Source organism: Perissodus microlepis, chromosome 5 (assembly GCF_051167445.1).
Source record: "Perissodus microlepis isolate ML-2025 ecotype Zambia chromosome 5, ASM5116744v1, whole genome shotgun sequence".
NCBI lineage: Eukaryota > Metazoa > Chordata > Actinopteri > Cichliformes > Cichlidae > Perissodus > Perissodus microlepis.
Window position 1 is genome coordinate 23,241,652 of NC_140465.1, and position 25,014 is coordinate 23,266,665.

Below are 25,014 nucleotides of genomic sequence, written 5' to 3' on the forward strand. Positions count from 1 at the left end.
GTCAGTGTTGCATGGACCAAGATCTGTGATAGAAACTGTCTTGCAAGTCATACAAGTAAAAAAACTGAAAAGCAGGAAAATGCTTAGAAAGGGTAAACTAAATATAAGGGCTTAAGGACTTCTATCAGGGTTTTAAATATGATGATGGGTTTTTATGCTTTTTTTTTTTTTTTTTTTATGGGAGATGAGTGTTTAAACTATCTCGGTGGGTTAATTTCAATCACAGTCTTTACCTAAATATATACTGGCAAGATAAGTGGGCATTAATCTAAACCTGTTAATTTTATACTTGATTGGCTCAGTAAATGTTAACATGCTAATGAAAAACCCTAAAGACACTTAACTTTCAGATTTTTAAGAACTGAGTCCGTTCACGCAATAATGGCCCTAATTTATATATATATATGTGTGTGTGTGTGTGTGTGTGTGTGTGTGTGTGTACACACACATTGGAAACCAGGTCACAAACTACCAAATCACTGAAATAGCCGCCCAGCTACATAATGATTTCGACTTAAAGTCTAACAATCCTGTGTGCCTGGGCGTGTGTGAAACTGTCTATACTGATCGATATTATTAAATGAAATGTGCAAAGAGGGCAGCAGACTCGGTGCATACACGTAAATAAAATGACTAATATGAATAAAGTGCTTTATTTAAATTGGTTTATGCATTGTTTGGATTTTGTTCCTAGATTCTAACGGATAAAAGAGTTTGTTAGCTGGCAAGTGTTGATTTTTGCCAACTGAAATGATAGAGGCAGATTTTATTTGCTGTATCTAACTAGCTAATCAGGCTAACATTAGCATCGTTAGAATTTAGAGAACATGAATCCTGGGAGATCAGGAACAAATCAGAGAAAAAAGAAATATTTTTCAGCTGCTATTTTATGCACAAGTTGTTGCCATAGCGCGCGGCGCCGCATGTCTGATTTGGCATATGCCAGATGCGCTTCCTTACACAACCCCAAAAGGATTTGTCTCTTCTCTCGGGATCAAACTGGTGATCTTTTGTTTGTTAGTCAAATATCTAAACCGCTACACTATGAAGCCATAGGGAACCAATCATAGAGCTCTGCTAAAGTCAGTCTGTCAGTAAAGGGACAATTTTATTGTGGGTTTTTTTGTTGTTGGTTTTTTTTCTCGTATTTTGTTAGATAAAAGTCGAACAGAGGAGAAATCAGTAGTTTAATGTAATAATTCCGATTTCAGGAGCTTTTTGGGTAAAACTTGGCACATTTGATTCTCTCACTGATACAACTGATTCTTCAAAGCACATATTAATACCAGGCACGGACCTCATGCAGCGCTTGATCAGAGTATCTTTGTTTGTCTTTCTCTTTTATGTGTGCATCTTGCCGTGCTGGCTTTAACCGAACAGTACAGGAACTATGGAGACTAATGAGAAAGGCTGCTGCTCCTTAAAGTGTTGTTGTTGGTGTCTGGCAGGGAGAATTGATTGGGAATGCTTGTGATGAAGTTGGAGCACTCTAACGGGGCCGATCAGCAATCATCATTAATATGTGGTACAGCTAAAATAGACCCATACAAATTAAGTTGTGAAATTGCTTTTGTGGCATTATGTCAGTAGGCAGAATGAATGGGAACCAGTGTCTTTTAATTTTTTGTTTACCCATCCCTCGTCTTTTTATTTATTTATTTATTTTCTGTTTTGCAAAATCTAATCTGCATTTTTATCAAAGAATATTTTTGTGTAAGAATCTATAGGCGATTGGAGGTTTAAACACTGTCAATCTCATCTGCAAGGATGACATCTGTCAAGGTTGTGCAACGGGAGCTGTTTGTCCGCGCACAATAAATGATGGCTTTGCTTGTAAATGGCGTATGAGAGCCAGGGCCGCGCCTTCACTGAATGCTCCACCGCTGTGGCTTTTATGGCAATGGAATTTGTTTGGCCATTACAAATGCAGAGCTAACCTTTCAGATGCAAAATAGAGATTGCAGATTAGTTTGTGGTGGTGCACTGTCATTGTTTGTCCAGTAATAATGCCAAGATATATAGGGCACTATTTATTTTATCTTTGGTGTGTCTTTGCATGTGTAAAAAAAACAAAAAAAACAACAACCCAGCTCTGCCAAAGCCATACCCTCCATTTAAAATTTAATTAATTGAGACAATGGTGATAATGCTTTTTATATGTCTTATCAGATTGCTGTGTTCATTATATTCTCAGGTTAGGGAACTGGCGATAATATGTTTCGAAACTGTAGAAAATGACAGCGACAGTTTCCAAGAACCCACAATGATGCTTTAAACTTTCTTGTGTTGTCACTTACAGCACAGAACTGAAAAGTAATGAATGTATAAAGATCTAAAGTGGAGAAAGGCTGCCATGTCCTTGTTCCGGAACAATTATAACCGAAGAATGTTTGGCATTTTACTCCGACAGTAGGCAGTTACTCGATTTTCACCCAGTCAGCCTTTCATTTTAATTAAAGGAGCATTAGTCTTAAAAAAAAATCAGTAGGTGTTAAGATTATGGTTAAAGCTATAGCGATCGTGGCTCAAGAGTTGGCAGTTCGTCTTGTAATCGGAAGGTTGCCGGTTCGAGCCCCGGCTCGGACAGTTTCGGTCGTTGTGTTCTTGGGCAAGATACTTCACCTACCGCCTACTGGTGATGGCCAGAGGGGTCGATGGCGCAATATGGCAGCCTCGCTTCTGTCAGTCTGCCCCAGGGCAGCTGTGGCTACACCTGTAGCTGCCTCCACCAGTGAGTGAATGTGAGAGTGAATGAATAGTGGAATTGTAAAGCGCTTTGAGGGTCTCGAAAAGTGCTATATAAATGCAATCCATTATTATTATTATTATTATAGACAGTGAGCATCACCGTTAAATGATTATTGTAGTTACTGCGTTGGTTTTTGGTGATTGAGATGACTCGCATTACTCAGCTCGCCTACAGGGTTCACAATGAATAGTTTTGTCCCCCCCCCCCCATTGTGTTTAGAGTAAAATCCTTGTCTCCTCGATCATTCAATGCTGCAAACAGCTTCTTCTAAAAAAATACTGTAAAGGCTTTAGAAGTGAGACGCTTTGGAACTGCTGTTTGTTGACAACCGTCGATTCATCACCGCTCGGTAGACAGTGTCGGGAGAAAGATTCATGCTCTGTGCTGAGTGGTGTTGTAGACCGAGGTGGAACCTCCATGAAACACGAATTTTGAAGGTTACAGCGTTTAAAAGAATTCCTCCACTTTTAAAACAGTATGTACATTTTATTGTCAGCTTGAGGTTTTGTTTCCACTCGATCCTGCTCTGCGCCGGTTTTTACCAAGTGCAGCTTTCATAAAACGAACACGTGCACATCTGAGTTTGAAATCAGTGCCTGGTCGCTGCGTTTGCTCATAACTTGACTACATTTAAGAAAAGGTTGCTCAGATGACACATTTTTGGGGGAAGAATCACATTTTTTTATTTTAAGTTTTCTTTGCAATATGCAGAACGGGAGAAGCTGAGATGGTTACTAATACGTGCGTGCTGATTGTTAAAAGGATGATGATTGCCATGACAGAAGTGATGCAGGCAGTAAAACCGCAGTGACATCTTCAGCTGCTATTAAATTATCATTGTTGAGGTTGACAACACACATCCGACAGGTTTATAATACATTTCGCACCTGTCACATCTAATCAACACCCCGAGATTTTCTTCCTTTTGTTTTTTTCCCCCGTGTTCTCTTGACTGATTTCTTTCCACCCTGTCTCCCTTTTCTCCCTTGCACATATCGTGGTGCATAATTTGTGTCATAGCTTCAGTGTGCAAATGGAGAAAACTGTGGTGACAATTTCAATTTGGCAGAAACTCTGAGAGCACATAATCATTTGACACTATTTCCTGATTGCTGTTGCCCTGATCTGCTGAGAAGCATGTCCAGATTGTCCCTTACCCATACTGATGGAGCCCTGTGTAAATATCCTTGCTGCAGCCTGCACTGCCACCTTGAGGACGATTTACAGATTATCTTTTGTCTCCTTTGTGCGTAGTGTTTAATCTGACAAATTGGGTATGGGCATGTTGCTGCTAGATAATCTGTACCACATGCCCGCCACGCGGCGCTTGGTTCTTTTATATTTTTCTTGCGCTTTTTTTCTTCTTCTTTTTTTGGCATGAAAAAGGCGCAACGTGTCCAGATTGACAATCTGCACACGCCGGAGGTTGTGCGTGACCCAACTGAAGCCTTCAGGAGTATTTTTATTATTGAGTTACTTTAGCTTTGTGCACTTCTGGGTATTTCTCAAGTGGAAATGGCTTTGAGTCAAAGCAAGCGGGATTTTGTAATAAGCCCGTTAAAAGGCAACCTTCATTGTACCCACACATGTCGACAGACAAAAACACATGTGGTCAAGCAGTCATCCCAATCACAGTCTTCCATCTTCACCGAGCTGTATTCAGTCAGTGAAAAAGTGACACCAATGTTTACTTCCTTGTCAATCTTTTTTTTTGTCCCCCTCCTCCCCTTTTCTTTCTTTTCATGCTGCCTTGTTCACATATCCTTCTTTTTTTTCCTCTCTGGTCTTTTTAGTGTGCAGCAGTGCCCCAGTGAGCATGAAGATCCAGCCGCTAAACCAGACGGCATTGATGGTGAGCTGGGAACGCCCTCTGACAGTCTACCACCCACCTATCACCAGTTACATGGTCTCCTACAGCTGGGTGAAACGTGATGTCGCTGATGAAAAGACCTTCACCAAGACCGGGGATCAGAGCATGGTGAGTGTGGCTGTTTAAAAGCTTTTATTTATTTCTTTTACAATAAATGTTGCATAAACTGCTCCGATTGGTGTGCAGAGCCTCAGATGTATCTGTCAGGATCAGAGGTTGGCCAGATCAGTGACGGTGTGTATTGGAGGTGACAGGTTATGATGAACTCTGCATGTGGCTGTTGGCTGATATGAGGGCCCAGACACTCTGCTGTCACTCACCTGTCTAAGAATAGAAGCACAGGCCCGTCACAAACTTTGACGTGTCACACTGAGATACTGTATATATAATGTGTTCAAAATTGCAGCTGTGGCCTTTATCCAGGTGTAGCATTTACCCCTCTGTTTATTTGCATTTAGGTTTGAATCAGCCTCAGAAGTAGGCACCTCTATTACAGGGTGAACAACAAAAAAAACCACATACAGACCGAGGCGGCGTAAACAAAATAATATATTCGCTTTTATTTTCCCAATTTAAAAAGCAATCATTTAAAAAAAATCTTCAGTTTTCAGGCAGTACAAGCGGCTCTTTCAACAGAAACTTCTGTTAGTAACATATGCAGAGCAAATGTACCCTTTTAGATCTTTGCTCCACTGATCATATAATTCATCTCGCTGCCTTAAACAGTGAGTTAGCGCACTTTGGTTCTTACTGTAGCTTTTCAGCAGAATGTTCAGTGGTGTCCACAGATATATCCTCCCTCTGCAGGAGGTTCCACCTACAGGGCTGTTCTTTTTCACTCTATATATTCTTCTCTCTGGTCACATATTTTTGCATTTGTGGAAATCCAACACCCAGCTGTGCATCTCTTTAAAGCCCACTGACCCCCAGTTGTTTTTATAGTCTGCATGACTGGCTTTTTGATATAAACAGTGCAGAGGAAAAAAATCTCATCTCACCAGTTCAGAGACCTGGGATCAGTTCCCTGGTGGCAATGCTACCTCCAGCTTGGCGCATTCCAATAAACACAGTTGTCATGGGCTGGAAGCTCGTGAGGGATCTTGTAATGTTGCTGCACTAGCGACTCCTATTTGGTGTGGGTAACTGCACAGAAGGGGTGAGATCTGAAGGCAAGAGCTGGCTAATCCTTTAAGGTAATAACCCCCTTCACTCAAGCGTGTTTGCCTCACTTTGATGTTTAACCTTCACTGTGCAGAAGGATCCAATTGCAGAGTCTGGCACTGAAATTTTTTTTAAACAATCGTTCTACAGGATGATTTCATGACATTATGACTAGTTTAGAAGCAAATTTTGCAGCGTGGAACTTGCACGAGTTCGATGCCTCCGGTGCGCGCACACACTCAGTGAATAAGGAGACGTGTTGTGTTCAGCAGTTACACAATGAACAATGATTTGCATATTCATAGATTCTGGGAGAAAGGAGGAGGAGATGTAATTTTAAGAATTTTAAACCAGGTAATTGAACTACTTTGTGAGGGGAAAAACACTTCAGACACAAATTATTATTCCGTGCAGCTTATCTTTAATACTGTGTTTCCTAAAACATGCCTGGAGGAGAACTTGAGCTTCGAATGTAGCTACTGAAGCTTAGAAAATGATGGACAAGTGAGCTGAAATCAATATGCAACCAGGCTTCTGGCAGTCAAGAACTCCTCCACAAAATAAACTGTTATTCTCATCAGAAAGCATACCATAAGTTAATATTATTCCCTTTGTTGAATTATTGCCGCTCATTGTGGACAGAAGTTCACATCTCACTTGCAGCAACAATATTTATACCTGATGTTACCCATAGCTTTCTCTCATTATTTGTGAATTTTGGCATCTTTTTTTAGCTCTCTGTTAATGATTACTGCACCCTGATGTTCTTCTTATATCTCTTCATTTTCTGTACTCTGTGGCCACAAAAGAGCAGCGCATTCTCCATAAAGGCTGCTGCACTGTGAAAATGCTTACTTAGATATCAAGTGTCATCTAAACTTTGTTATGGAAGATGCATTACCCATGATGTGACTGGTGAACCATGTCGGGCTCGTGAGGCTAAGTGACTATTTTGCGTGGAATGCATTAATGTAATAACATGATTTATTTGTCGCGGTGAAGTGGGAGACCTGTAAATTTGCATTGTGCTTTGATTTCAAATGGCTGACTGAGAGAGTGATTATAGTGTCCGTGTGGTGCTCTGTCCGTGCAGTTACACTCCATTAATACAGTCGATCAGCCTCTTTTTCTCACATTATTCTGTCCACTTCTCCCTCTCTGCACTAAAGTCCTTATTTTGCTCACTTCATTTCCATTTCAATTTTCAGTTTCTATCTCTGGACACCTTTATCTGAATTATTTTGGAGAAATACTGGCTCTGCAACACCAGAGGCAATCACCCACCTATTCTGAGGGCACTTTGAATACAAGTTAAGCCATCTGCAACCTGCAAAAACACAATTAAATTAAGCAGAAAATAACCTTTCTAAACAGCTTGGAAGTTGTGGGCCACAGACTATTGGCCAAGCAGTAGTTTAAAATGGAACGCGTTCATTGGAGGCTATTTGAATTATTAGCATTTGCCTTTTCAAATGTGTCCATCTATTACGATGCAGATTCAGTTAGAATTGACAGTATTTTATGTGTGTTTTCTCTTACAGAAAGCAGTCATCACTAACGTTTCTCCTGACATCCTGTACCTGTTCAGAGTGCAGGCAGTGTGTCAACATGATCTGCGCAGTGATTTTAGCCAAACACTGTTGTTCAGAGGTATGTGGTCACAGGTGTACTCTAAGGCCTTTGTTCTTTCTTCAAATGCACTAATAGATGGATATATAAATATTTTATGTCCCTCCCTCTTTTGTTTCACAGCTAATACAACAAGAATTTTTGAAGGATCTCGAATTGTGAAGACTGGGATGGTTAGTTGACCAGAAGATGGCAGTGCACATTTCTTTTTGCATCTCAGTGACGTTCATGTCATATTCTGTTGGGTAACCATTTTTCCCCCCCTCTCTGCCCATCTCCCTCAGCCCACAGTTTCTCCTGCGTCCTCAGCAGACATGGCTCCAATCAGTTCTGGTTCCTCCACGTGGACGTCCTCTGGTATCCACTTCTCCATTGTCTCCATGGCAACAGGGATGGGCCCCTCTTCTAGTGGCAGCCAGGCCACGGTGGCATCGGTAGTGACGAGCACCTTGCTGGCAGGCTTGGGTGTCGGCGGAGGGGTCATCTCCTCCATGCCCAGCTCTGTTTGGCCCACGCAGGCGCCTCAAGCCACTCAGAACCCCACACGTCCATCCACCGCGCCCGCAAAGTCCAACAACGAGCAGACGCCACCTCAGGGCTCCGAGACAGACAACGCGTCTGAGGAGAATAATGCTCCGCACGAGGGTGAAGAGGAGGGGGAGGAAGGCGAGAAAGATGGGGAGAAGGAGGAGGAGGAAGAGCAGAAGAAGAAGAAGGAAAAGACTGGAACTGACAATGGGGAGAAACAAGCAAACAGCACTCTGGCCAAAAAACCTTTAATCCCCACCCCCGCATCCACAGCCAAAGAGAAAGGAGAAGGGAAACCTACAGTTAAAGGCACCACAGTACCTCCGAGCACTGGTGAAGACGTGGAGAGCAACCCTACAGGTGTAAACCCAGTGTCCACTCAGGAGCCGCGTAATAGCAGCGTAAAGACGCAAATTCCCAAGAATTTACCTACAAAGATCCCCACTGAAAACGAAAATGCAAACAGCTGGCCTTTCTCTGTCCACACTGGTGAGCAGGACCTTTCGATTCCTGTGTTGTTGTTTTTTATTTCTTTTTTTTTCTCCTCATACTGAAAAATCTTTTAAACTCTTGTTAAGCCTTTTTTCCCTTGTTGCCGGCTGTTGTGCCAGGCAAGACTTCTTTCCAAAGCACAGTTCTGTAAACACCACCAGCACTTACAGAGACCAGTTTAGCAGAACAAATAACTTGATATAAGACGCTAACTACACTGGTTACCATCTCGGTCAAAGACGGAGCCCCAGGCGTTTGTGTCACTACAACACAGAGACCTGAAGGAAGAAGTAGGCTGTCTGCCAGAGGGACTGCGCCTCAAGGAATTCCTTTAAGCATGTTTTAAAAGAGTTTGTTTCAAGGGAGAGCATTTATGAAGATGTCTTTGCCTCTTATTTCCCCCTCAACAAACCATGAAAATACTAGAAGTGGCACTGAAAAATGTAAAAAGGCAGTTGACATTAGTGATTATCAATAACAATATAAACAAACAACACTGCGGTTTTCTTTTGAATCTGATCAACCAACCCAATCACATTGTTTTAATCATCTAATTAGACTTAATCTTGAGCTCTTGTAAAATGTTTGTTCTCTCCTTGATTCGTGTTTGTGTTTGTGTTTGTTTTTGTTTTTTTCCATAATGGCTTCTGTCTAGGCTTTTAATTTTAGGAAACAATTTATTTTGTGAACATTATGGAATTAATGGAGAAAAGCCTAGCATAGTGTCCCAGCGTTTAACTGAAGAGAAGACAGCAACACAAAGACTAACCCTACTCTGTTCCAAGATTTCCATTTTATCTACAAACAAAACATCAGAATAGCCTTTAAATATATTCATGAAGGCACTTTATAAGAGCACAGATGAAACTGTTTAAGTCGGTACGACATATTTAGACATTTAACATGTGTTTGTTTTGTCTTTCAGACAGAACCACCATGTCCAATGGGATGCCGCCACCTCACCCGGGGATGGGCAGGATGGTGTGGATTGTCCCCTTGGTGGTGGTGTCTGCTCTCACTCTGCTGTGCCTCATCATGCTGCTAATTGTGATGGTCTACTGGAGGTGAGAGAGAGTTCACAACCTCATTCCCGGGGCTCCATCTTAGTTTGTTAGAACAGTAAATTGCTATGATGAAGTGCTGTAGCCTTTTATTAAAAATAAAAAGCCTTATCTTTACTGGGTGTGGGGATGATGATGTCTCTGATTCCTCCTTTAGAGGTATAAAAATAAAAATACAGCTGCCCCTCACTCACACTGGACCTCTTGAATGCATTTTTTTCTCTGTTCATGTTTTCTACTAAGTAGCCCACCTGCGTTTAAGTGTCCTCAGCATGGTTTGGGCTTAGCAAGGGTACTAATGCTGCTTTCTTCCCTTTGCTTTGTACATTTTGCCCATCACCCACCTGGGTGAGGGGCAGGAGACCTGAAGGCCCCGCAATGCCAGCATGGGTCCCAGCTGTGTCTTCATCTGCTGGGATAATTTCCAGCCATGCTATTGGAGCCCGAGTAATTACACAGGCCAGGCCACAAGCACATGTCGGCTGGTTAATGAGTAACAAATGGCACTGTAGGCTACTTCCTCAGCTGGTCCTGTGTATATTTACTGCCGCTACTTGTAAAGGATTTTATTTGTTTATAGACTCTTTAGAAATAAATATTTGAAATGTGTTAAATGCATTTAAATGTTTGTTTTTTTTGTTTTTTTTGATTTGATCGCCGCAGCAAATGTTTATATCTCCTTGCTGTGACAGATAATAAAACAGTGAGATATAATTAAAAGCGTGGTTATTGGCTCCACAGAGGTGTAAAAAACCAGAGCTGAAAGCAAGATGACTGTACAGATTCGGTTAGCGAGAGTTTGGGTATTTGAGTAGAAAAGCAGGGGCAGCTTTGAGATTTGAAATGGCCATCGCAGCTGCTGTTGTGACAGCTCAGACAGTTCACAGACAATGCCTGCTTCCCTTAGGGAAAAGGCTACGGTGAAAGATGAAATCAAGCCGTTTACTCTTCATCCTCTGCGTGGTCTCTCTTAGTGACACAGAGGCTAAACCCGTGAGTTTCTCTAGTTCCAGATGTTTTGTTTATTATCATATCGACTTAATTCCACCATACATTTGATTTTTAGAGGCGTCTATGGAGAAATGTATGGCCAGTGAATTATCTATTAAAGCTTCCCTGTTTGGGTTTATCTGAGGTTATGAGTCTGGTGTTAATTGCTGGTGTTGCCCATCTGGAAGCCTGTGAGGCTCAAGGTGTTGGCTGAAAACTGACAGATATAAAACCGAGAACAAACCCAGTCCCGCCTCTTTTTTTTTTCTTTCTTTTCTTTTTCTTCTTAATTGGAATTCATTAATAAAGCTGTTAAACTGGCCTTAATGCAAGCTGCTCTTCTGAGAGTCAGGAAGACGACATGGACGATGCCGATTAGTTAGCAGGACCACATCTGCCCTCAAAGGAGGCCATTAGATTGGGAGGCTGCGACTGAAACCGGGGGGAGCGCTCCTCCCCCGTTTGTTTTCACCTTTCCTCTCTCCCGCTCTCTTTTCTCTCTATCAATTCTCTCTCTCTCACCGTCTCTGTTTTGCTCCTCTCTTTGTGCATTTTCTTTTTAAATGCAGTTCCACCTTTTTGTTTCTGCTTCATCTCTCTCTAAGAATGACTAGCATCTGCTCCCTCCTCTGCATGGCGTACAGGTAGGGTTAAAGCTGGGGTATGTTAGCACTGGGATGAAACGTGGGTCTTATAGGACAGATTGCATGTGAGTCGGTATACCAGGTGTTCCGGTTCCTCACTGGTTGTTGTCAGTCACGCTAGAGCTGCTGATTATTTTTAATGCACAGCTGACCTTTTTACAAATCCGTTTTAATATCACCAGATAAATAACCTCAATGCTTACGAAAGAGCATGGCTGCTTGCAGTTTGTCACTCTGTGAACTCTGAACTTCAGGCTGTATGAAAATTTTGATTGAATTGTCCTGGCAGTATTTGCAAAGATCCAGGCTTTTTGAAACAGCTTTTTGAGCAGCAGCAGCTGCTGCCAACAATGAGTATTTACTCCAGAAAATGCATCTTGAAGTTGATTTCCTTGTCCTCAAAGTCCCTTGAAAGAGGCCCTGAGAAGAGAAAATGTGTTTGGATTAGTTGTCTTCGGTTTGCATAAAGAGCCAAACTCGGCTCGGCGCTGCAGCGTGTCACCGTGAATTGTTTACCTGGTCCCTATAGTCAGCGAAGGCTCTGTTTCCAGGAGCCACTCACTCTGTGTGCGATCAGCTGTGTCCTAACTTCTCTGGGGTTTTCATTAGGAGTTTTCTGCTGTTGTCATTCTGTTCAACATTTCTATGCTGATGTTGACGGACCGGATCTGAGAACAACCGGCTAACGACTCCCTCAATACACTTGGCTGCATCATTTGAGCTGATAGTGGGTGGGTTTACTGTGCCACATTCACTATACTTATCTCTCTGGGTCCCTGCAGGAGATTTTTCCAGACAGCTCACTTTTATGTGGAGGAGAGCAGCTCTCCACGGGTGGTGGCCAATGAGAATATCCCAGTCATCCCTATACCAGGTGAGCTATGTTTTCTATACTGTGTCAGAAATTTCATTTATCAGTTTTAACAAGCCAGCGTGTACTTTGTCACACATCAGACTGAAACTGGACTTGCATGAAACCTGTTTGGTACGATTTGTATGTGAGGTTGTGGCTTTAAAAAAGTACTGTATTGTATTAGTTAATGTGCAAAAAAAAAAGTTGGACAACAAGCAAGTTGAAGTTTGCTAAAAGTGATTTAAATGAACCAAAAAATAAAGTAATGGGTGAAGTGTTTTCTCAAGTTCTCCACCACTTTAGGCTAACAGTAGCAGATCAGCATTTGTTTGCTAAAGGTAATCCATAAATGGTTCAGGTACATGATGGTGCCAGTGAAGAGGTAATTTATCAGACTACAAATATAAGGAATCACTGTTGCAGATGTTCCCATTGCAGAAATTTTGAGTCTGATCTAATAAATCTGTTCTTTAACCTTAAAAATATTTAAGACAAAACTTTAATTTAGTTTATTAAATCTGTTCTTTAACCTTAAAAATAGTTTTTTTTAAGACATAAACAGAGGACTAATGGAATCTTAACTGACTTTTATCGATTTATGTCTACTGATGTATTGCACATTTACAAGGCGTCATTAAATCTTTTCAAAGGGTTTTCTGTATTACCTTAATGTCTGCTTTGCAGTTTCTGTTCATTTACATGTGAATTGACTCCAGAAACAGCACTGTAGAAGTTGTGTGACTGGCTGTTCTTAGCCCTTATTGTCCCAGGCAGCAGTGGAGTGGCAGCTAGTCGATATCAGACTTTACTTTCACAGTCGCTTAAAGCTCAGGGACATTTCAAGGCTGTGACATCAGTCGAGCTATAATCATGATGCTAGTATTGACTCTGCATGCACTCTGTTTTTATTGCTCTTTCTTTGTTTCTTCCCTTGTTTCTCTTGTTTGTTTGTTTGTTCCTCTCTTTTTTTTCCCCCCCGCTATATTTTCCCTCTGCTTATCTATTTGTGTATATTTGTAGTGATTCAGAAGTTTGAAATGGAGCCGTGGGACCTTTAAGCCCACCTTTTGTTCAGCTTTATGTCCTGTCAAGAATGGGCCTAATCAGCCTTAGTCTATTACACTTTCTAGCTGCCACAAAGCCACATTTCACCCAGAGCTACTCTGATGAACTGATCAGACTGATAAGTCTCTTGACACTAATATAGATGGAAAAAAGACACTTTGATAAATGACCAGATTAATAGGCAAGAATTCACCTCTATGCTGTAGCCACTGAGGCAAGTAAAAGCCTCGGAGGCCCCAGCTGCTAGTGTGTATTAGTTAAGACATTGGCCAGAATCGGCAGCGATGACAGCTGGGTCTCCTGCACTGTCCCTGTGTGATGCTGACCAGCCTTATCAAAGATCTCTCATGTGTGATTTGGAGCTGATTTGGCTCAGATGAGACAGATGTGTCTTCCTGTAAAGCTCAAAATGCCAAAATCTAGGTGTTTGTGATAGAGGTCACTTGGTTATTATTATTATTATTATTTTTATCTTTTCCTTTTGTTAAAAATAATCTACCAGTCTCACTGATGTAGTGATGCCGCGTAAACGTAAACAAAGTCACAAATTTCTTTAATTTCTGTTAGTGAGTAAAAAAGCGATGACATAATGGGCACTTGCTGTTTTTACTGCTTCCCCTGCAGATGACATGGAGGCCATCCCTGTTAAGCAGTTTGTGAAACACGTCATGGAGCTCTACAAAAACAACATGCAGGGTTTTGCTGAGGAGTTTGAGGTACTCTTTTGACACAACATTGTGAAGCATTGTTAACCCTCGCTGCGTACAGAGTCGTGTTTTACATCAGAGCTGGGTTTTGTTGGTCTGCATGAAGGAGCTAAAACATCCATTGTTGCCTTTTAGTTCTACTCTGCTTTACGTTCATGGTAACCTACAAACTAAACAAGAGGTCATCCAACATGCAACTCTTTGATTGGGCAGTTCTTGCAGTCCTTTACTACTCATTTGTATTTACAAAAGAAAAGGTCCTGATTGATAAAGGAGCATCATCATGAATGGAGATGAGCGAGTGGAAAGGGTACGAAAAGCTTTTAAAAATAATTACTGTGTTGTTGCTGCGTTTTATGTATTTCTTTCACTTAGACAAAGAACCATAAAATCGAGCCAATCCAGTGGATCTGCTTTGCTTTCACGCCACAAACCTCGCCACACTCTGCTCGAGGGAGGAACTTTCCTCGTAGTCTTCCTCTATGTAGTTTACCGCTCAGCCATAAAAGGCTGATGGTATGTTGTTGTCACCGAGTCAGACAGGCTGTGTATCTGTATCTAATGTAATCTCAGGCAAGTTCGATCAATCTAAAGGTCAGAGGTCAAGCTTTATGAAAATGTTGTGACTGCAATCTTCACTTTCCATTATTTTATAGATAGTGTTTATATTTATTTATTTAGGACAGTGCATGTTAATGAACGTAAATGTAAAAAAAAAAAAATTACATGAATGTAAACATGCCAGATTATAGCCAAAGGCTAATTTCCATCTGTTGTCCTTAAACATAAAAAAATAGACATAATAATTCATAAAAATTCATCATTCATTCATAATAAAAACTCCATCACCAAACTTACACATACACACCATTCTGTTCCCAAATAAAACATTAAAACTATACAACTCATACATGATCACACACTTGATTTGTCCATAACCAGTTTTTAACCTTTGCCTTAAACAAATTGAGTGTAGAGCATTCTCTAATGGGTTGAGGAAGACTGTTCCACAGATGGCCACCCTTAACAGAGAGGACGTTCTGCCCAAATGCTGTCCGTCTGTGGGGTATAAACAAGATACATCTACTAAGGGGTTTTCACACCAGTCCAAACCCAACAAACCAAATGAGAAGTTTCCAGATTTTCTTTGAAGTAAAAAAAAAAAAAAAAAATTACGTAAATTTGCGTAAAAGCACATAAACTAGTGCTGATACTGCTAAACTACTGAGCACAGAATTTATCTTTTGTACACGCTCTCTCCAAATGGGCCTGCCAAATCTGAACAATGGTTGGACATTATATCATGCACACACTCGTGCGCGGGGTTGCTAATTTTGAACAGATGGTTGAGAGAATGATGGAGAGAGAGACCAGAGTGATGAAGGTTAATTAGAGAAGGTCTGTCTGCCGGTTGACCGGACGGGAACACACTCTCTGTGTAACTAGGTTAAGAAAGGAGGCAAAAGCTTCACCCCCAGTGTATTCCTTCTAATTGGGGTCATGTAATGTGATGCCTGTGTGCGCAATGTTCAAATGCACCACGACGATGCCGTTTTGGACGTGATTGTTTTTTTTGGGGGGGTGACTGAATGCATCGTGCTGTAGAAAAGAAGAAGGCTGTTCTACTAGAGGCTCGAGTTCAAGCCCCAGTTGCAGCAAGCATCTGCTCTGAAGCGTCCTTCAATAAGACACAGAATCCATGCTAGAGGTTCGGCTTTAAATTGGGGGCTATGAGCTGTGCACAGGGGAGATCTGTAGGGTGGAAAAAAATAAAACTTCCCCAACAATATAGTATCAGAAAGAACACTAAGATTTTGAGTAAATATAACTTCTTTTTAGAATGTAATTCTGTTCGATCTAGCCTCCTTAATAAAATCAATTTCTGTTTATTTTTTTTCCTCCCTGCAGGAGGTCCAACGCTCCACAGCCGACCTGAAAATCACAGCAGAACATTCCAATCATCCTGACAACAAGCACAAAAACAGATACATCAACATTGTGGCCTGTGAGTCAGCTGTAAAATCTGATTACGTCTGCCGCTTTGGATTCCAATAATGTTCATAAAACGGTTTTCATCTTTTTAATAATTCTCACAAATATGTCAATGCTTCCCCTTAGACGACCACAGCCGGGTGAAATTACGGGCTTTGGCAGGAAAAGATGCCAAACATTCGGATTACATTAATGCCAACTATGTGGATGTGAGTTCAACCAGCCACTTAACATTGTCGAAGGTTTACTTTTCTTTTTTTTGTTTTTGAAATGGAAAGGTTGCGAGTCTGAACCGCATCAGCTGAACAGCGACTTGAATGAAGCAATAGTGTGATGTGAAAGAGTTATTGGCAGTGCTAAACGGCTTGCTGACAGCTTTGTTTAAAATATCAATCGAGGTGTCCAAGTCATAAACCTGACAGATAGTAATAAAAAATTGTAAATTTATATTTGAGAAATGTATTCATGCATGAATACGTATCATTACTGTCAGCTCAAGGAGTGAATTTCATGACCGGCAAATGTTTCGCCAGTGAATCGGTTGCATCAGCTATATCAGGAATATTGATAGAGGAGTGATTGCATCTTACCAGTAAACAACACTCCCTGCACTCTCCTGTTTTCAGGGCTACAACCAGCCCCGAGCTTATATAGCTGCTCAGGGCCCTCTCAAGTCTACATTCGAGGACTTCTGGAGGATGGTGTGGGAGCAGAACACTGGAGTCATAGTCATGATCACGAACCTTGTGGAGAAAGGAAGAGTAGGTTCACTTTGATCTTTCACATAATCGAAGCAAACATTTGACTGTAATTCAGATAGGTTCAAATGTAACTCGGTGCATGCTGTGTGTTTCAGAGGAAATGTGACCAGTACTGGCCAACAGAGAACAGCGAGCAGTATGGAAGCATCGTGGTGACCCTGAAAAGCACCAAAGTGCACGCTTGCTACACATTGCGCCGTTTCCTCATTAGGAACACTAAAGTTAAAAAGGTAACCAGACACTTGCACTATAATAAACTTTGTCTTAGTGGGTTGAACCTGCTGAAATATTGAAACATCGACATCACGGTCCAGTCAAAAGAAAACACTGGTCGACATCTGCCTGCTTCAGAAATGTATTTCGTAAATATGAATCTGCGCTAATCGCAGAGAATTTTTGTGTACTCTGAAAATTATTAATATTGTTCCAATTTGGAATTAGTGGGAAACATCTGATTACACTGAACAGATCAACGGATCAAGCCAAGGTTGTATCCATGTGTAACATGAGATGCGTCATGTTTTTTTGGAGGGGGGCGCGGGGGTTTCTGGATTATAATTAAAAACCTTCCCAAAAAATGAAATCAGGACAGATTTATAAGTGTAATCAGATTTATCAGGTCACATTTATCCAACATGTTCTCTCTCTGTTAAATCTTAACGCAGCTTTCATTATCATTCATTTTGGTATGTCTTCTTCTCCTCCCCCCCCCCCCAGACGATTCAGTAACCATAGCGACTACCTTGCACCAGTCATTTCCTGGAAACAAATATTTAGTAACAACTATTCTTAATATTAGAACTTGTTTGTGTTGTGGGGATAGAACTTTAAGTGATTGTGGGCAGGTTACAGAGTAAAATGTCATATTCATCAAACCATTAGTGAGCTCTCATGTCCTGTGAACGGAGGCCGTGCCAAATTTGCGTCAGGACAGAATAAAAGCAATCACTGAGAAATATTGATTTGTAGTATCCCTACCCTCTAAGGGATTATGTGGACCCAAACAGCGCTGAGCAGTCGCAGGATGTCCTTGTGTAAAGGTGAACGGTGCGAGTTTTTCTATTCATTCATCACCCTTTTTTTTTTTTTTTTCTTTCAGTAACCAGCCGTACACAGTTCATGGGTAACCACGGGGAGATCCAGAGTTTTTTGTACATGCTTACGCTAGGACACGCATTATAATGTTGTAAAGAACAAATAAAGGCTTTATTTTCTGTTTAGAAATGCTGAGTGGGAGATTTCAAATGCTATGCTGTTTATCTCCCGACTATTTTGTTCCATGCTCAGAAATGTTGTTTCTGATGTCTTTCAGGGGCAGAAGGGGAACCCGAAAGGGAAACTAAATGAGCGCATTGTGGTCCAGTATCACTACACTCAGTGGCCTGACATGGGAGTACCGGAGTACACCCTTCCTGTCCTCACCTTCATCAACCGCTCGTCTGCAGCTCGTGCTGCAGACATGGGCCCTGTCCTGGTGCACTGCAGGTACATCGTTATTACTTAGCTCCTGGGTTAGATGAGTGTTACTTATTAGCATTAGGCTCATATTTGCTGACCTGGCCAAAAGCTTCCTGTACAGGTTTGCTTATATTGCTTGTCGCTCTGCTCTTCAGTGCAGGCGTGGGGCGCACCGGAACATACATTGTCATTGACAGCATGCTGCAACAAATCAAGGACAAAAGCACAGTCAGCGTCCTGGATTTTCTCAAACATATCCGCACACAACGCAACTACCTAGTCCAGACTGAGGTAAGAAGCACTAAATAATCAGTTACTCTGGGAAATGTCTCTAAAGGTCATCTCTGATTAAAGATGGATAGGGAGTTATGAAAGCTGTTCACTTTGATACTCTAAGCTCAGGTAAAGGTCACGCTTCCTGCAGTTTCAGTGCAACACGCAGAGCAAAATGTGATGTGGTGAGACCAGAATGAGTCCATACTGGCTGTCCTCTGGCAGCACTTTAGTCATTTTTTTAACTATGGGATGATTGATCATAGTTACCTGCTGCCCCTATCCATTTATATTCCTGCTATCTTCTCTATGAGATCAGTTCACAGACAACTGTCAGGAAATGTGATGTTGTTGTCTCTTCCACGGTTTCATGTAAGCTTTTTAGTACCAGTTTACCTTGGAAAAAAACAGTTAATTTAACCAGATATTACATATTTTATCTTAATACCCTCACTAAATGTTAGAGGCAGGTATTGTAGTTTTGATTTCACTGTCAAAGATTTGGATGTTACATTAGAAGTCCACAATGACAGGCTGACCCACCTCACGGCACACAACCCTGAGAATGTCCAACAAAAAGCAGACTCCTGGACACGCTCCTGACCTGCAAACTCTTCAAACTGAAAACTGCCTTTTGGTATCGGGCTCATAGCGGCAGACCCAGCTCTGATCAGCACTGATGATCCTCACCGTGAAAGGTTCAGTTTGACAGAGAAGTTTCTGCCTGCTGTCAGTTTGACGTCTGCAGTGAAAGATTTCCAGGAAGCAACTTTTAAAGGGGAATCAGACAAATTCAGATTAAATGTTTTGTTTTCTTTTTTTATTTCTTTTGACTGACTATACTAGTTACTCTGCAGAATCCAATATTTATTAACTAATCATTTATATTTTAATTAAATATATTGTTTTTGTCTGTTATGTCTGTAAATGTCTGATTTTTATCTTCAGTAAACAATGCTAAAACTTGGCATGGAAGAGTACTTGGAATTAAAAATGTATAATAATAATAATAATGTTTTTTTCCTAACAATCATTTTAAATAAGCATTTTAATTAATAAACTCACTTTTTGTCAATAAAAGTAAATTGGCTTGGTGGCTATAACTGGATGAAGTCTAGTTCTTATGTAATTTGGGATACATCAGCTTTTTCTGGTAAGAATGGCTCCTTTGTTCTCCACATGTCCATCTTCCTCTGTTTTTTTTTTTTTTTTTTAAAGCTCTTTGGGAATCATCTGGTTGGAGGGAAAACACTATTTTGTGCCTGTTGTCTCTGGCTTTTTTCACATATTCAACAAAACAAATGGGAACAAATTTTGTGTTTTTTGCAGCAGGTTACCAGTAACAAAGTGCCTAAAGATACAATTTAAAATCAGTTCTTTGCTGCGTTGTCTTTTATGTGTTGACACATCACTGATTCATCCTTTGAGTTTGGTGCCTTTTTATGTTTGAATGATTCGTAGGTCAGTGTCAAGTGACTTAACAAACAAAACAAAAAATTCCTGTGAGACTGTTTAGGTATAACGACTGGACTGAAAATGAGCGAAAAGAGAGTGTTGTCAAAATAAAAACTTTGAAACACCTTCAAAAAGCCTGGAGAGATATTGCTGGAGACTACTTTAAAAAAATCTGGCTCCTTGGAAGCAAAATATAAAGAAATGAGGGATGGATTAAGACTTTTACACAGTATAGATAGATAGATAGATAGATAGATAGATAGATAGATAGATAGATAGATAGTAAGATACATTAAAACATTTCTGAATGCTGTATACCTTTTGTCTCCCACCAGGAGCAGTATGTTTTCATCCACGATGCTTTAATGGAGGCTATCCTGAGCAGAGAGACGGAGGTGCCTGCCTGGCAGCTTCACAGCTATGTCAACAGCGTCCTTACACCCAACTCAACAGGCCGCACACGGCTGGAGAAGCAGTTCAGGGTTAGTAAGCCTTCTGCAAGTCTAACTAGTTGCGTTAGACGAGCTGTCTGCGTCAGCAGTGGCTCCATCAGCTGCATTTGAGGTGGTCTTTGACTCAGAAGCTTGTTAGCAACACGCAGGCGGCTTTCCACTTGCAGACAGAAATAAATTGAGAGCGTCTCTGATGTTGATGCTAATAAAGTCATGTCTGTCACCCCTGCCGCCTTATGCAAAGCTTGATGAATGTTTCATTAAGCTCCTGCTCTTTCAACATCAGGAGAGACAAACTAATTGCTCCCACATAATGTCACTTCCTCCTGAGATTCACATGCTTGTTATTAATGTGAAAGACTTGCTGTTAATTTTGGGGTTTAAACAGTATTATATCTTAGTTTTTGTGTGTTTGATTTTAATTTACAGCGACTCTCCGGACTAAAATCTAATGTTGCCTTCTCTCTCGCCAGCTGCTGACTCAGTGCAACACACGCTTTGTGGAGTGCTTCAGCGCCCACAAAGACTGCAACAAGGAAAAGAACCGCAATTCCTCAGTGGTTCCCTGTGAGTATTTACAACAGCATACTTGACATGGAGCCGAGGCTTCGGCGAACCAAGGTCATGTCGAACAAGCTCTCGGCAAGAACGTGTTTAAATAATCTTCCACGAATCGTATCAATCTTGTGTTGGTTAATTTTGTAAATGAAAGGAAATGAGAATTGGACTCAGATTTGCTTATGGCAGATTTTGCAGCCTCTCTTTATTCATATTTCCAACATTAAAATCGGTTGCCGTAGTCCTATAAGTTAATCTTTCTATGCCTTGGTGAAACCCTGATGATGGAAAAGGAGGTCCTTGTTGCTATAGCAACAGTCGGGACCGGTAATAAATGTGTGCATTATCAGTCAGTGCAATATTACAGAGGCCGGGGTTCTGATTCAAAATGTGTTTTTCTATCTCTGCCTCTCAACAGCGGAGCGAGCAAGGGTTGGACTCGCCACTCTGCCTGGCATGAAAGGAACAGATTACATTAATGCATCCTACATAATGGTACAGTGTGATAGATCCAGAGATTTTTTTTGTTTGTTTACTCTTTGTCATTGTGGGTTTTTTTGTGTTTTGGGGGGTCTTTTTCTGAAGAATTTTATTGACTGATGTTTCCTGTCTTGCAATTGTTTGACAGGGACAGTGCTGAGTGTCTGAGAAAATAGCTATAAATGAACCAGAGTTAGAGCTATAGACTAGTTTGTAGCTGTGTCCCTGGCTAGTTCTGAAAGAGCGATCTATATTTAAATGACAATGATGGTGATTGTGATGTGGAGGTTACAAGTAGGTCCATAATTTGTTGAGCAGAGACATGAATTTTATAGTTCTACCTCACAAAACCACCACATTGTCTTTACTATGTGATCGGTTCTGCAGCATTTGGCTGAATCTGAGCAGAGTGTAGCCCGGAACATGTCACATTTCATCCTGCTGCTTCTATCAGCAGTCACATCATCAATAAGAACTAGGGACTGAGTTCCATTTCCAGCCGTACATGCCCATGCCATTAACATTGCCTCCACCCTGTTTGACAGATGACGTGTCATGCTTGTTTCTCTCCTTCTCCGTATTCCTCTCTCGCCATCATGCTGGTACATTAGTCTTGGTTCATCGGTCTGAAGTCTTTGTTTCCGAGTTCTTTTAAATGTTTCCCGACAAAGTCTGATCTGCTCTTCTTGTTCCTGAGTGTAACCAGTGGTTTGCACCATGTCATAAACCCTCTGTATTTACATTCATGAAAGCATCTCCTGATTGTTTATTTCAAATTACAAGGAAAAACTGCAAAACTAACCACATTGAATCGGCTTCAGATGTTATGTCTTCTTCATTTGTCGTGAAATTACAAAGCTTCACCTGGACATGAAATGTGGTCGTCAGTCAATTCTTTACTAAATTTTGGATCTCTTGTATTAAAATGCCTGGAATTCTTAAACATTTAATTCGAAATTTAATTTCAGCTGAACTCAAATCTGCATTTCATTCACATTTCAGTTGTTTGATTTAAAATCACCTGTGGTGGTGTACAGAGGCAAAATTACTTTTTCCACAAATTATGGACCTAACTACGTTTAAGGGTTGTTTTTTTTTTGGTGTGGGAAATATTTCATATGCATGAGTGCTGTGGCCTTGAGAAAAACTAAAAGCTCACTGTCTGTCATTTCAGGGCTACTACAGGAGCAATGAGTTCATCATTACCCAGCATCCTTTGCCTCATACCACCACAGACTTCTGGAGAATGATTTGGGACCATAACGCTCAAATTATTGTCATGTTGCCCGACAACCACGGCCTGGTAAGTAATGGAGGAAGATTATACATTTTTCTCTGAAGTTTCTTATTTGTCTGTCCCGCAGTTTCTGATGGACGTGCGCCGTTTGTACGTGAACATTTAGAATGAAAATGAATCATTAGTGAAAAAGTAAATACCAGGTTTCTTCATGGTTTCCCTGCAGGCTGAGGATGAATTTGTTTACTGGCCGAGTCGCGAAGAGGCCATGAACTGCATCGCCTTCACTGTCACACTCATCAGTAAGGACAGACTGTGCCTCTCCAACGAGGAGCAGATCATCATCCATGACTTCATTCTAGAGGCCACACAGGTAGCTGCTCCTCTGCCTCATTACATCAGTGTTGGGTTATTATTACATGACGCATCACGTCAGGAGTTCGTCTTTATTACATTTTATTTCAGTAGGGAAATGCTGTAATGTGTAGAATCCTAATTAAACATGTCATGGGTGTGCACTCTTCTTCTCCAACAGGACGATTACGTTCTGGAGGTGAGGCATTTCCAGTGCCCTAAATGGCCAAACCCTGATGCCCCTCTCAGCAGCACCTTCGAGCTCATTAGTGTCATCAAGGAGGAAGCCATGACTCGAGATGGCCCCACTATTGTGCATGATGAGTATGTTTATATTTACCTTTATGGCTTTTGTGATGAGAAAAGACTAAATAATCTTTGGGTTAAGGTTCAAGTTCAGTTATAAACATGAGTCGAAATCTAAATGTGAAGAGTTCAGAAGGGAAGGTCTCCTCAGATGTTAAATTAATTTTTGGTAGATGTGGTGACATTGTAGGGTCTTCACAAGTGGGATACAGATGGAGTGCTTTCCATGGCTTGGGCTTTGAAAAGTCCTTAAGTGTGTGCACTTGGAGGATAAACCAAAACAGCAGAAGTGTTTTTAGTAACCAGGCAACCAAAATGGTTTCCATGTTCCCAGCTGATGTCTTTCCTCCAGACGTCTGTACAAATCCTTAGCTGCTGTTGGTAACAGCAGCGCCTATCAGAATAGTTCTCATCGCACAATTTCCTCACAATGAAAAATAAATCGGTTTGCTCCCTGTAGTTGTCAAAGACCAAAAAAACCGCCCCAGTGTTCCCCCACTCATTTATATACTAGGTGTGAACATGATGGGATGCTTATGACTGACAAGGGAAGCTGTATGCAGCCAGGTTCATGCTTTCTTTGATTCAGTGCAGTGATGATTTTTTTTCTTTATAAATTAACTTGTTGTGAGTCTTGCAGAAAGACACCCAGTAGTATTAGAGGTCAGTGGGAAACACATCTTACTGCCCAATTAATTTAATTTGCTTACAACTTTGCCTTTAAATTGGCACTGTACCTTTTATTTTATATTAATTAATTTGACATTTTTCTCACTTTTACTTATTCAGTTATTTACAGTGGTGGCAAATATAGTTGTGACCTCCATCAGTGCTTTCTATATGCAACTGCATGCATGACTCTTAACTGGTAATGTTAAACCATTCAATCAAACATTATGCAGTTCAACTGGATTCTAGTGCAGAGGCTGCCGAGGCATTGTGATTCAAGTGTACTCGCTGACAGCCCTTTCTCTCAGTGTCCGATAACCTTGAGTGATACTGTGTCGTGACATGTCAGTCTTTAGAGCACACAATGAAGATCACAATGATCTAACTTCAGTTTAAGAGTGATATAAGCACAAGGAACTATGTGAAAGGGACATGGCAAAGTGAAACCGTTAACTTTGGGGGAGGGAGGAAGAACCTTTCCGATGTCTTTGAACCAGAAATGCTTATGATCAAAGAGGACACTAGTACGCATGTGCAGGGCAAAAATAACAATTTATGACACTAAATAATTTTGCCATGCCTAATTAACCCTATGAGTTTGTGGTCACAAGCGCTACATTCAAGTCTTCCTTAATAGAACATGATGTTCATTTTGTCCCAATTAGAGTTGAATAAATAAGAGTTTACTTTTAGGCCTGGCAACATTTTACTTGATAAGTTGCTGCAGAATGAACGTGTAGTGTTTGCGGTTTAAAAAAAACAAACAAAACCAAAACAGTAGTCCAGAAACCAGCAGTGACTATGCATAACGTCAGCAGCTTATTTGTAGTAGCTGTATTCAATCTATAAAGCGACATACAAGAAATTAGCCCTATATATGCAGTCATTAAGGCGATAACACAAAAATAGGAAAACAGCCAGCAGAGCTGATTCTGGGTATCTCCTCTCAGGTATGGAGCAGTGTCAGCAGGAATGCTCTGTGCCCTCACCACGCTGTCCCAGCAGCTGGAGAACGAGGGTGTTGTCGACATCTATCAGGTGGCTAAGATGATCAATCTCATGAGGCCAGGAGTCTTCACTGACATAGTAAGTTCACACTGTGGTAAAACATCGAGTGCCTAAAATTTTGTGTCACAATTGTCAAATATTTTTATCATTTTTTTTTTTCCTTTAACAAGCATGTCAAACACCTTTGAAGTTGAAGTGGATTATCTGCTTGCACAGTGCTTTACTGTGTAGTCTACTGTCACCATTTTCCATAAAACCCAAC

The 25,014-nt window shown here is 41.0% G+C and overlaps 1 protein-coding gene across 2 annotated transcripts in view; it reads left to right on the forward strand.

The window, feature by feature from the left end:
• Positions 1 to 25,014, forward strand: part of ca16b (carbonic anhydrase XVI b) — a 111,833-nt gene that overhangs the window by 82,784 nt on the left and 4,035 nt on the right. For both annotated transcript variants that reach the window (XM_084928892.1, XM_084928893.1), the window contains 20 exons: positions 4,543 to 4,727; positions 7,322 to 7,430; positions 7,533 to 7,582; positions 7,694 to 8,426; positions 9,355 to 9,493; positions 11,907 to 11,998; positions 13,667 to 13,758; positions 15,658 to 15,754; positions 15,868 to 15,950; positions 16,368 to 16,502; positions 16,598 to 16,732; positions 17,815 to 17,987; positions 18,116 to 18,251; positions 20,024 to 20,170; positions 20,614 to 20,707; positions 21,117 to 21,193; positions 22,353 to 22,481; positions 22,642 to 22,788; positions 22,951 to 23,093; positions 24,695 to 24,830. In XM_084928892.1, the coding sequence (XP_084785018.1) occupies positions 4,543 to 4,727; positions 7,322 to 7,430; positions 7,533 to 7,582; positions 7,694 to 8,426; positions 9,355 to 9,493; positions 11,907 to 11,998; positions 13,667 to 13,758; positions 15,658 to 15,754; positions 15,868 to 15,950; positions 16,368 to 16,502; positions 16,598 to 16,732; positions 17,815 to 17,987; positions 18,116 to 18,251; positions 20,024 to 20,170; positions 20,614 to 20,707; positions 21,117 to 21,193; positions 22,353 to 22,481; positions 22,642 to 22,788; positions 22,951 to 23,093; positions 24,695 to 24,830 (3,032 nt within the window). The remainder of the gene's footprint in view (positions 1 to 4,542; positions 4,728 to 7,321; positions 7,431 to 7,532; positions 7,583 to 7,693; positions 8,427 to 9,354; positions 9,494 to 11,906; positions 11,999 to 13,666; positions 13,759 to 15,657; positions 15,755 to 15,867; positions 15,951 to 16,367; positions 16,503 to 16,597; positions 16,733 to 17,814; positions 17,988 to 18,115; positions 18,252 to 20,023; positions 20,171 to 20,613; positions 20,708 to 21,116; positions 21,194 to 22,352; positions 22,482 to 22,641; positions 22,789 to 22,950; positions 23,094 to 24,694; positions 24,831 to 25,014) is intronic.